This window comes from Akebia trifoliata, chromosome 1 (assembly GCF_017979445.1).
Source record: "Akebia trifoliata isolate Shusen 1 chromosome 1, ASM1797944v1, whole genome shotgun sequence".
Taxonomy (NCBI): domain Eukaryota; kingdom Viridiplantae; phylum Streptophyta; class Magnoliopsida; order Ranunculales; family Lardizabalaceae; genus Akebia; species Akebia trifoliata.
This window is the reverse complement of record NC_141375.1, coordinates 5,986,587-6,000,576: the sequence shown is the minus strand read 5'-3', so window position 1 is coordinate 6,000,576 and position 13,990 is coordinate 5,986,587. Positions and strand designations below refer to the sequence as shown.

General features: G+C 31.9%; 1 protein-coding gene across 1 annotated transcript; it reads right to left on the bottom strand.

Moving 5' to 3' along the window:
• Positions 1–4,275: 4,275 nt before the first annotated feature.
• Positions 4,276–11,642, bottom strand: LOC147410548 (beta-fructofuranosidase, insoluble isoenzyme CWINV1-like). Its single transcript, XM_086436640.1, has 7 exons — positions 11,368–11,642; positions 11,183–11,191; positions 7,981–8,837; positions 7,267–7,425; positions 5,820–6,058; positions 5,646–5,736; positions 4,276–4,604 (listed from the first exon to the last, which is right to left on the bottom strand). The coding sequence occupies exons 1-7, from the start codon at positions 11,546–11,548 to the stop codon at positions 4,425–4,427; spliced, it is 1,716 nt and encodes a 571-aa protein (XP_086292766.1). The 5' UTR covers positions 11,549–11,642; the 3' UTR covers positions 4,276–4,424.
• Positions 11,643–13,990: the final 2,348 nt, after the last annotated feature.

Sequence of the window (13,990 nt, the reverse complement as noted above, 5' to 3'; positions counted from 1 at the left end):
TGGACACCTACCAAACTTCCACACAACTCCCAAACTTAAAAATGAAATTCAACGGTGAAAAATAATCCTATTTTTTTTTTTTTTTTCAAAATTCATAGAATTTCATCCTCTATAACTTTGAAGCATCATATCATGTTTTTGGATGCCAAGAGGTGAGTGCAAGAAGCCTTAGTAAGGTTAGGGGGACTCCTAACAATTTAAGAAATTATGGTGTAGTAAGTAAAAGTTGGGGTGCCAATAGAAGCTCTTGAAAAAAACTTCAAGGGCAAATCTCCATTTGATTGGCTGAATATGACAAAATTCAGAGTTTGGTGCACTGCATTTTAATTCCCAAAACATCCATTCGTCATTTTTATAACCAACTAGCTCGTGAGTTCATCACTTTTTATATTTACGAATTCATAGATATACTAGTGAATCCATTGATTATAAAAGTGACTAATTTACTTGAAATGCATGTTTTAGGAATTAAAATGAATAGTGTACCAAAACCGGAATTTATTATTATTATTATTTTTTTAAGTTGTAACATTTAAATAAACAAATCTATGAATTAATCAGTCAAATATAACAATACTTTTATCTTTCACCCATAAAATTTATTTTCTTCAACATTTAAATCTTAAGAACAAGATAGGATTTTTAGGGAGGGATAGACATTGGTAAGAAACTCAAAATCATCATTTGTATATGTTTCGAAAATTTTCTCATTTTTTCGAAAATAGCTAATAATTTGTCTATATTAGCTATTTTATTAATAAATTTCTTGAAAATCATAATAGTTTAACTTGATGGGTTAGGAAGTACATTAAAATTGTAACTCTTGATTCTTGTTTTAAAATGGATGAGAAATTATTTATCTTTTAAAATAAATAACATTTTAAAATTGTTGAACCTTGTGCTCAAGACCATTGCCCACTCTTATTATTTTGTTTGATTAATTTATAAAATTTCAAATAAATGGTAATTATATCATCTAAAATTATTAATTCTACCAAATGAGTATTTGTAATCGATTTGAGAAAAAGTAAGGTTGGGAGTAAGTTATTTGAACTTCAGGGGAGAATATGTGGACCTAAATTTGGTCCTGGCACACCAAGTCAATCGACTTAAATCCCATGCTGGTCTGTCGATGATTCGAATCACACCCAAATTCCAACTATTTTGATCCAATAACTATGGGTCTTGATCAAGGGTTAGGGCAATGAGAATCATTTTCTTTTATAGCTAATCAGATTAGTTTTGAATAAATCTTCTCCTAATTTGTGTTTTATTTGGATATATGATGTATATTAAAATTTGTATATACTTTTATTAAATCGGTTCGGATTGGATTAGGATCGATCCAAAAATATTAATTTTTCAAATCAGATTGGATCCGGAACAATTCATATAATATTGGATCAAGTCTGAACTTAAAATGACATCCAATTGGGTTCCTATCGGATCAATACCAATCCAATCTGAACTAGAACCATTGACAACTCGAATCCCAAGGACTTAAAATTCATTGTGGATTGATTGGTTTGGCTCATGGACCCACTCGGAAAACACCCCAAGCATGCCCTATTTTGTTGGAATAAAAGAGACAATCTAACATTCTAGACAAATAGAGTATGGGGCCCAATCCAATCAGATGGAATTAAAGAGTTTACATTCCTAAGATTGAGTGGAAGACATCATTTTTAGCATTATTTCATCAAAGAAAAAAATGCCCTAGGAGCAAACTATTCCTTAAGGATTATATGATTGTGCATGGAAAATGATTTCTCCTTGAAAAAATAGAGCATGCTTGGGTTGTTTTCCGAGTGGGTCCATGAATAGGGAATGCTTGGGATAAAAGAGACTATCTAACATTCTAGCATGTAATTAGTTAAGATTGAATAGAAAGTGACTTTTAAAAAGATTTGAAATTCATGAAAAAATAATGGTTGATGGAAAATGGGTAAGTTTGGAAAATTAAATTACATTGTTAGATTTCATCGAGACAAAATCATGGGAAAAAAAAAATATCTGAGGAAGGATGTGGAGAGAGAGAGAGATAGAGAAGAGGAGGTGGTGGTTGTTGCCGAAATAATAGTGACGCTGGTGATGACAACGAAGATGGTGAATGTGACGGTAGTTATGGTGGTAGTGGGGAAGAAAAAGAGATGAAGTTAAGATTTTGATTTAGAGATGAAAAATTGGGGTGGTTTTATTTTTTCATGAAATCCAAATTTTGTGGGACTTTTGGAGGGAGAAAAATCATTTTTCATGTGCAATCAAACATGCCCTAAGATTCATTTTCTCACCCAGATCAAGGTGAAAATAATTTTCTACCCCAACGACAGAAAAATGATTTTCCCACCTCCTAGTTAGGACTCTTAATGAGCAATTTCAAGCAGCTTCGACGAGCCCTAAAGAGGTCAGCACTAAGTAGAACATTCCTAAAACCTAGTTGGGTCGAAGTCATCTAGCCCAAACTTGTATCCAATAGACTCGAGTTTAAAAATAAAAATAATAACTTTATGCGTCTTTTGAAGTTGTTTGGAGTCATTCGATGTTATTTTTCATCAAAATAATAGTTATCACTATTCTAATTGAAAAATAATTAGAGATAAGAGTAAACTTATTATTTATGATAGCTCTATTTATATTTTATTACAAAATCATATATCTAACTTAATCTATTAGTTGGTAGGGTCAACCTTGCACATATTTAATAGGTTGGAAAATTTGTATCCATCTTTATATCTGTGGGCTTGAGGCCCTAAACCTTTCTCCTAGGCCAGAGGGATGTAAATGAGCCGATCCATGTTTCATCACGCATGGGTCTCAACGGTAATTACCTAGGCTTAGTAAGTGATGTAGAGCCCGACCTTAAGCCCACTAAATTCGAGCTTTAATAAAAAATAGGCTATTTAGTTTAAAAAAAAACTAAATTAATAATAAATATGAAATAAATCTTTAAAAATCCTAAAAAGTAGAAATAAATTCGAAATCTTAACTAATTACAATCACTTTACTTGTCTCAAAAATTAAAGACTTCTAGTTAAAATACTTAAGTGCTGTTTGTTAAATTAAAAAACAAATAAGTGTTGAATAGCATTAAGCATAGAATTTAAGTGTTGAAAAAGTTATTTATTTAGATGCAGAATCATGCTTGTTACACATTACTGAAATTGGTTAAAGTTTTTGGAATGAGCCAATTTTTGGTGAGGATGATCTATATGGTTTAGAGATCAAACTCACTAAAAAACAGCCTATTCTGAAACTTCTAACCACATCAAAACTAGTTTTAAAAAAAAAAGGACGCTTTATAATTCTTGAACTTTTTTTAATGGGGTTAAAAGTTTCGGGATGAGTTGATATTTTGTGAGGATGATCTCTACAACTTGGCCTTGGTGTGGGTTTATTAATTTGTGGGGTGCTTATATACTTATCTATGAGATATAAGAGGTAATATCCTTTTAAGTATAAGGACATATTTGTCCATGCCCCAAAAAATGAAGGGTATATTTGTCCATATAGAAAAAAATGAAGTGCTTACCGCTTCAACACTTTTTTTCAACATCAAAATAGTGCTGAATTATTTTCTTTTATTTTTAGCAATAAGCGTTGAAAATATAGAATAAATAAACGCGTTGTTTTGACAAAAAGTGCTAATTTTTTTTTTTTCCCTAGTAATAAACGTTGAAAAATAACGCAAACAAACACCACCTTAGACCTTTTCCTTTTAACAAAAGACTTCCTTGCACTTTGAAAATACAAAATTTTAATTGTTTTTAAAATATGTTCCTTGGGAGGGGTTAATTTTTATCAAAGGGACGAACTTCGGGTTGGGTTTCATCGGGTCAGACTTTGGGCCGGCCTCGACTTCAAAAACTATGCCCATTCCTGACATGCTCACATTTGAACTTGGCCAGGACTAAGTTTGGGCTTGGGCATGGTTTTCAGACCGGACTCAAGTTGGGTCTTTTGACATCCCTAGAAAGCCAAATTGATAGCCTTACTACTAGTTTTATTGTCCCACTTTTGCCCCCACTCCCAATCCTAAGAACCAACTCTCTTTTAAGCACCAACTCCCTTTTTTAACATTTTCTTAGGTGGAATTCATATTTCCTTGAGATTTTTTCCCAAGAATCATTTAACCTTATTGAAAAGTTTGGTGGGCCACATATACAAAATGAGGTATGGATCTTAGAATATGTTATATAAAAGACAAAAAGTCTATTTTTGGACTTAAAATTATGTTTGTCCAAATATTGTACCAAATAAATAAATATAGAAAGAAAAGAAAAGAACAAAAGCAGTCTATATAAAGGATAATAAGAAAGAAAAGGAAATAAATAACATATGATATAATAATAGTAATAATAATAATAATTCTTTTATTAGAATAAAATATCTATTATTCGATCCTCACTTCTCCAATTTTGTAGCTTTCAATTGATTTTAGCCCTTTTCATGCTCCAAGCACTGAATGTTGAAATTGTAACACTCAAACTTCCATTATTAAATGCGTAGAGATGGGCCCCATCGTCAATAGCCAACTTTGGATAAACCCTAGCAGAGATGCAAACCTTACCCTCCCCTCCAAAACTTTCCACAATTGAGTGATCTATCTGCACAAGATAACAAACCCAAATACATCAACTTCAGTGTGAATAGTTTATTTATTAAGGATAAAATTACTAAAATAGCTATATATATATATTTGTCAAAATTACTGAACCAGCAATCTTTTAATATTAGAGCTTCTATTGCCACAACACACCCAAAGATGTGTTCTAATCCATTGGTGATTTGCAAATGAATTGGGGTGGTGTTAGTGAAAGTTGATATGGCAATAGAATCTCTCTTTAATTTTTATGAAAATGGTTATATAGAATTTTGGTATCTTTTACCATAAGGGATACACAAATCAAAGACCATTTTTTTAATACAAAATTATGAATAAGCCAAAACTATTATGTATACTTAGTAGGTGGCATGTGCAAACACATATATATTACAAAAATTGGGATTTATAAATGATTTAATTTCTTTAGAATAATTTTAAAAAATTATTTGCAGAATTTTAAATAGACAATCTAATATTTTTTTTAACATCATATGTTTATCATTTATCACATTATAAGGGTTTTTTTTTTTTTTTTTTTATTTTTTTTTTAAAATTTAAAATATCAACTAAGATGAATTTGTAGATAAAATAATAAAAGAAAAGCATCTCTAGTTCCTACATACTTTCATGTCAAGATGTGCGATATGAGGTACAATCTTGAGGTCACTTTAGCATTAACCATATAATAAAAATAATAATTTTTATAATTTTATAAAACTAAAAACTAAATTCATTATAAGAGGTTGTGGGATTGAATTTCTATTCCTTTTGACAAAAATGACCTTAATAATGAGATTAAATGTAAAATTGGAGGCATTTTTGGTCCTCCAAGTTTTGGTGTAAACAAACACCCATTGTCCCATTTGGCCTTCTCGTTATTATAGTAAAGATTTATAGTGCTTAACAAACTGAATTTGGATCCAAAAATTCAATTCAGGTTCGATTATCAGATTGGATCTGAACCAGATAGGTGTCATATTGACCGATCTGAATCCAACCAGTTGATATCCCTTGAAAAAATGAATCAAAATAGTGAACATACCAGAGTCCTAAGTGACAACTTCTCATGGAGAGGATCCACATCCAAGAAAGCTCCATAGGTGGTTTTATCAAGCCCTTCTCTCAATGAAGACCTGATTTGGTAATTTATATAAAGTTAGGTCAGATTTAGATTAAAAGTATGATTTGAGATTCAAAATATATAAATGAAACTGACCTGCTTTGATCACTACACATGAGCACCACATATTTATTATGACCTTTGAAAACTCTGAAGAAGATAGCTGTGTATTCTTCAAGGTTCTTAGAAGCAAAAACCAACAAACCAAATGGTCCAATACTACCTTGCACTGATGCTCCTTTTTGACTACAAAGCAATTGTGGATTAACCCAAGTTGGGTCCACGACTTCTGCCTTCTCCAGCTTTGAAAGTTCAAATGAGATATCTACATCTGCCTATTAAGATAGGTAGACAAGAAAAAAAGTTGGGTTTAAGACTTTAAGTGCTATAAGATAGAATGATTATTTATAATCGAACACGTGGCATAAGACATGAACTTGATCAAAAAGAAAAGTTATAATCAAGTTTTAAGATCTTTTCTCAATTAGGAAAAAATCGACACTATCTCAATCAAAATATTTTGAAGAATCAATATTTTATTCTGGTCTCAAAACTTTAGATCATGGTGTACCATGTATGCACACATACATACATACATACACACATATATCAGTGTTTCATTCTGTTGCCAGCCTAAATAAGAATGTCTAGGTTGTGAAAAGATGAAACAACAAAGACAATTAAAAGCGTACAAAATAGAAGGATTTATATGATTTGGCACTGTGCCTACATCCACAGATCAAAAAAAACAAAAACAATCACTATTTTTTCTTGAGTTTTACGATCCTAAAGATCTCTATTTATAAAATCAAGAGTTGCTAAAACACATTTATCTCCTAAAAATCAAAATCCACCAACAACAAAAAAATCCTTAAAAAAATATTACACAATTATTGTTTTCGTAACTCAGAAAAGATATTTGTGGACGAAGGCGAGACGAGACCTTGGGCACTACCTCCTGCACCCCCGTAACTTTGCATAGCACCAACAAAATACAAGACTTCTCACATACTCATAAGTACCTAATGTCAAATCATGGCATGTAATACACAAATCACTGTTTCATTGTGGTGTCGGCCAAAATATGAATGGCCTACAACACAGACTTGACCCGACTCTGTGTCCGTCTAATCATCTCAATTTGATGTCTCACCAGTCAAATTTGGTGAGCTAATAAGATATTTATCAAACTAATAAAATTCAAAAACTATCTTTTAAGATTTTAACCACTAAAATTATGTTCACTCACCTTTTTAGAAAAAAAAACAATATTAATAGAACACATCACAAGATAAAAAGAAATATCACAAATTAGAATAATCTAGGTCCTCATCCAAGTGTGCACAATAAAGATTCAATTAAATCAATCATTTTCAAGTTTGAATACCAAGTCAACTTGAAATTCCAGTAAATCTATTATTGAGTTTTAAAATTGGCCAATACAAGACCTTTTTTTTTTTTTATTTTGTTATGTTGCTAAACAAGTGAAATTTATGAAATAGTGTGATTATTATTGTGTTATGCAACAAGATGAGAAACTCACTTGAGAAGCTATTACACCCGAAACTGCGAGTACCGATCCGCCCTTAAGTTCTTTATCATGCAAGTGGATTGCGTTTGAACGAAGTTTTTCAATTTCTTCAACTGGCCACTGCACCAATTGCCGCCCCGTTTTGTCTAGCCAAATGGTACGAGGGATTGCCTGCAAAATAAAATTTGTGAGATCTTAATGAAATCCTTTTGATTATGCTTATGGATTCTAGCTTCTCGAATTCCTATTCGGCAAAAATATTTTTTGAAGTCAAAAACATGTTTAACTGACACGTATAAAATCAAGCATAAAAATTTGAAAAAAGAAAATCAAGCATGTTTAACTTCTACGAAAAGTTGGATTGGACGAAAATTACAAGATTTTAGAATGAAATGTCACTATTTTTTTTTATAAGTTAGATGAAAATGTTTCCAAGTGTTGTTAAGGCTGTCTTTGTCTTTTCCTCTCTTATGTTTACAGAGTAGTGATAATGACTCTATGAGCAAACTTCCAACTTGTGGTGGAGGCCCGAAGTAAAGCTTGACTCGGTTGAGTTAACTCAGTGAGTAAACTACTTGATAAAGCTCAAGTTAAGGGTATTTTTCAGGCCTAACTGAGTCGCACATCATTTTAAAAATACTACTGAGTTGACTCACTGAGTTCCAAAACCGAATGAGGAGCAATAATTTACTAAAATTTAGCCGGATTAGTTTAACTTTGATTTACCTGAAGTCCAGACCATCCCTTCTCAGCATCATCCAATGCGGTGTCAGATTCATTAACCCAACCCCACAATATCCTCCGATTCTTGACATTATCGAAGAATGTCTTTGAAGCGTAAAACTTTCCATAATCATATCTCAATCCCGAGTCATCATTGATAGATCCAATATCCGGGATATACTTATCCTTGTCAGGGATATATCTCCCGACAGTGTAGTAATCATGCTTAGTATCATCCAAGCTAATCTTTAGTACATGTTTGACACTTGGATTAATCGTCGAAGTATCAACACCATTAGCACTATTAATTGAAACTGGGAAGAAATCGGGGCATTCCCACATTCCATTTCCATTAGCCGAATGGAGTGGATGTTGAGACTTAATCCAATTAACAAAATCTTTGCTTCTATAGAGAATTGCTATTCCTCGACGTCTTCTCTTGCTCCCAATGATCATTCTCCATTGTCCATCGAGGCCTTTCCATGCAGTGGTTGGATCCCTAAATGAACTCCCATTGATGCCATTAATAGGTTCGATTAGCGGATTTTGAGCTGATTTGATCCATTCTCGAAGGAATGGATCGGAGAAGTTCTTGGGTACGGCTAAATTTTGTACTTGTCTGTATAAAGGGTCAAGGCCAGTGTAAAGAATTACAGGTTTTTCCCCGGGAAGGATCGTCGTAGAGCCAGACCAAGTCCCATTGATATCGGCTTCGATCGATGGGTAAATGGCATGTTCATGGTGAATCCAATTAACGAGATCGGTTGATGTAGCATGTGCCCATACTATGTTACCCCATGCGGTACCGTAAGGATTGTATTGGTAGAATAGATGGTAAATTCCCTTGTATATCATGGGCCCTGCAATAATATTCATATATAATCTCAGTTTTAATGAAAATTAAATTAAACTCAATATATATATATATATATATATATATATATGGGTCCCGTTCGCCACCCTTAGTTTTACCACACACTTTAACAAACGCGTTTTGTCTTACATGGGTTAGAAGTTTCGGAATGAGCTGATTTTTGGTGAGGATGATCTCTATGGTGAGGAGATCATCCTCACCAAAAATCAGCTCATTCCAAAACTTCTAACCCCATCAAAATTGATTTACAAAAAATGGACGGTCCACGATTTTTCAACGTGTAAACATGGGGCTAAACATTTCGGAATGGGCTGATTTTTGGGGAGGATGATCTTCTAATCATAGAGATCATCCTCACCAAAAATCAACTCATTCCAATACTTCTAACCCATGTAGGACAAAAAACGTTTGTTAAAGTGTGTGGTAAAACTTAGGGTGCTGAACATTTCCCTATATATATATATATATATATATGGGTGGCGTTCAGAGTTTTTAAAGAGAGCCAACATTTTTCAAAAGATGGGTTAGAAGTTTTAGAACTGACTGATTTTTTATGAGGACAATTTCTATGATGAGGAGATCATCCTCACCAAAAATCAGCCCATTGCAAAACTTTTAACCTCATCAAAAGTAATTTACAAAAATAGGACGGTCCACGATTCTTCAACTTGTAAACTAAGGTTAAAAGTTTCAGAATGAGCTGATTTTGGCGAGAATGATTTCCTTATCATAGAGATAATCCTCACAAAATTAATTAAAAATAAAGAAAATAAGAGAATAATTTGAAAATAAGTAAAAGTTGGGGTGCCAATAGAAGTTCTCAAAATTTTATTTTTTTTACTAGATTTCTATATTTTTGTGTTTAAGATTTTATATAAGTCCAATCATAATTGTAAAGAACTAAGGAAATTGTTTGAACTGAGTATTATAATTTTGTGTTTTAATCTTTGATGGGGGTGTGATAAATAATTTAAGAAAGTGGGATGTAAGGAGTAAAAACTAGGGTGCCAATAATAACTCTTTTTAAAATGGGCAAGTTGACAAATCATGCCAGGAAATCACCTTGTTTACCGGGACAGCACACGTTTCAATCTATTGACGAAGTCAATTAAAGGCTATAGCGTGAAATACTGGTTTAACCCTTACAGTAAACGCACGTGGATTGTGAAGTAATTAAGGTATTTTATTGTAAATGCGTGCCAGTTTTAAAAATTAAAATTTTTTCGCAACGGTAAAAAATTAGGGTTACAACCTGGGTGGGCTGACACGAGCTCAACCCGATTGATTGACAGTCGAGTCTGTGTTGAGTCATATAGAAATTAAAATAAGTTGAGCCTAAGTTGGAAGATCTCAACCTGACCTCATTTCAGCTCGAGGGTTTGAGCAACCCAACTCAACCCAAAGTTACATATTAATATATAATAAATACTTTTATATTAATTATATATTTTAAAAATATTTTTTAATTATTTCTTCCTATAATTAAGAAAAATAATATCTTTTTTTTTTTTCTTTCTTTCTAGTTGAGTCAATTGCTATATATGTTCATATATAATACACATTGATTTCTTGAAAATGAAGTGTAATTTAATTAATGATATTGACATTAAGAATTAAGAAGTGAAGGGAAGCATCATCCTAGAACTCTCAAAATTATCAAACTCAACTCAATTTTAGAAGTTTAAGCTTGGATTAATGAACTTTGGTCCAATGGTCGGTTTGAGTTGAGTTTGGGTTGCGGGGGGTTGAGTTTGGGTTTACCCTCCAACCCGCCCAAGTTACGGTCCTAATAAAAATCTTTCATATTAAGAAGTAAAATATATTTCACAATGATAAAAATTGTGATGTGGTAAATATTTTGAAACATATATAGTCCAAGTAATTGTAAGATCTATCTCCCATGAGTCCGTGAATTCACCTTTCAGAACCCAAATATCAAGTTGACTCGCTTAGGTTATTTATCTAAAATGGGTGAAATCGCTTAAATCATTTTAAAATTATTTATTCACATATATTTATATTTAAATAATTCTAATATTTCTTATTATATAAAGTAGAGTAGTATTTATTCAGTTATAAAACCTTTTTTTTTTCACAAATAACAGGCATTTAGTCAAAAAAAAACTAATTATTTTTTTTTACAGCCAGCTGAAAGAGTCATCTTGAATCATGGACGAGTCAATTTGATGGATGAATCACATTAATTATCTCGCCCAAGACTCAGAGATACCTTGACCGAGTCAACTCGGTGTAGAACGAGTTTTAAAACCATGTCACACAAGAACATGAAACACTTCAAATTATATAGAATGTAGAGAGAGAGAGACTTACCATTTGGATCTGTGAATCAAACCAAACCCATTAATCCAATCCAGAATCAGAAGATCATAACATGTTCAACAACAACAACAACAACAATAACAGACAGATTAAAATCGAAATAAATAAATAAAAATAAAGATAAATTTTCAAGAGAGATGAAGAAGAAGAAGAAGAAGAAATGAAGTGTAACCTACCATTAATCCAATTTTTGGAAGGTTGGAAGTGATAACCAGTTCTATAAGATTGATTTGAAGAATGAGTCTTAACTGATTGAAGAAATTGAAGATTACTGTAAATTTGATGAGAAGATTCAACACCATAGCCATCAAGAACAGAACATAATAAAATGAACCAAAAGACAACAGAGGTGGCCATGGCAGTTTTTCTTGAGAACAAATGAAGAAGACACACAGATAGGGTGTATTTATTGGACCAAAACGGCCGTCCCCACTTGCTTTGATCTTTCAAAAAATTGACTAAAATAAAAGAGATGTAATTTAAAAGTACTAATAAAATTTTCTAATTAAGGAAAAAAAAAAAAGTATCACAGAAGGATTCTTAAGAGTCAACGGTCAACTTGAATATCTTGTTTCTATATACATAAATTTAGATATTTAAAAAATTATATCCCTGATTTCATGGTCCCGTAGCAAGATAAGATTTTACAGTCTCATAATTTATTATTCACTATTGGAATGCCAGCTGTTAATTTGGTCATGACATTGATGTGGTAATATATCCTTTTTATGACATCATTAATCCTTGCATAGGTAAAACCCTCAATTCACTTTATTAATAGAGTTTCTATTGCCACACCAACTTTTGCTAACTCCACCTCAAGATACGTGCTAATTCTCTGAAGGGGATAAATTATCATTTCATGAGTTGAATTTGATGAAATTACGATTTTGACTAATTATTCATTTTAATTCTCAAAACGTGAATGTATGAAATCGTACGTTTTGCAAGTGATGAGATGACAAGTTTAAAGTGACAAACTAATTAGTTTTTTTTTTTTTAAATCCAAAGTGATAGTCTCGTTGATTTGTACAGTGGCAATCTCACTAAAAGTAGTGAAACCTGCAAGATTGTCACTTTAAAACCTTTGATATCATATTTGTTCATGTTTTATAATTAAAATGAACGATAAATTAGAATCGTAAATTCATCAAAAGTTGATGAGATTTTTGAAAATATCTCATTCCTTCATAATTCATATTAAGTTTTTTTATTTTTTATAATGAAGTGATGGGTGTTAGGTAGAGCGTAGAGCTTAGACCTCCGGACCATAGATTAAAAGGACCTAAATTCTTAGGTAGCAGTGCCCTCACGCATCATCTTGGATCAAACAAAGAAGCCCACTAGGAAATTCACCAAGATACAAAACAATATCTTCTATAAAAATCTTAAACAGAAGCAAGGATGTCAGCCAACGATTGGCAAATTATACCCATCGTATTCTGTCCTTGTTTTCGTCTCAAATATTGATTTAACATACTAGTCAATGAGATTGTGACATGTGACCGAAATTGATTTATTTTATTTTATTTTATATTATAATATTATTCAAAAGAGTCGTGTTAATATGACTTGTCAGGTAACATACTCAATCGACTTCCTAACAAGACAAGTTCAAGAACCATAGATCTGTATGCCTTGGGATACAAAAAAGCATATCCTGAGGGAGCCGAGTATCCCAAGCATATAGATCTACGATTCTTGAACTTATTAATGTCTAAGAGTCGATTGAGTATGTTAAAATTAAGTGTACAAGATCAACACGATATATTAGACATTTTTATTGTTTTTTTCCTTCCTTATATCATAAACGATTGTTTAGTTATGGGATCAACTTGGACTAAGGTTGATTCATGTTTAGGTTTGGGAGCTAATCTACTAATTGAGTAGTTTAGTCCAATTATATAGATAAAAAACAATTACATCGGACAAGATGTTTAGCTTTTTTTATAAAGAGGTTGTGCACTTACAAATACTTGAACCTTGGATCCCTTTACAGTAAATTTTTTCAATGATTCGTCTTTTTAGTTATATTTTTTATCTTCTAACTAGCCTCACTACGTTTGTAAGAATTCCACACTTACTAAGGGTTTTTGGCCTCACCTTATAGCATCCAAAAACCATGATCTGAGCCTTCAGAGTTGTAGAGGACAAAATTCTATGAGCTTTAAAAAAAAATGATATATATATATATATATATTTTTAATCTAAGTTTTTTTTTTTTAATGAAATTTAGAAGGTTGTGGTGTTGGATTGCTGATGTGGTAATCCATTTTAACAATGAATAACCCTTAGTAAGGTTTAAAATCTTCTTAAGACAATAAAATTGCCTTAGTAAGAGGGTGACAGGAGAAACACAATCATTCTCTTTGGGGTTAAGGGGGTAAAAGAGAAAACATAATAAGTTTATATGGGTATTATTGAAAAAGACAGAAGGGTAAAGACAATAAAATTGAAGATGTATTATTAAAAAAGAAAAATATCGAGAGAAAGGAAAAGAGAATAAAATTGGAGGGGTTAATCTTAGAAAGGGACAAAAAAAATGAATAATGTTAAAATTGTTCTTCTAGATGTGTATGAGATTTAATCTAAACCATTCTTTACGCAAATTGACGGGGGGTGGGAGGGTGAGGTGGACAAGAGGGTAAATATTGGGATTGTTGTGTTTTATTATATAGATATTTATTTATAGTTCCAAAGACTCATGAGAAAATACATAATCCTAACGTAAACATGAAATCCAATTGTCAAGAATTATGTATATTCTAATAATAGATATCTCTAAGATATTTATCTCGT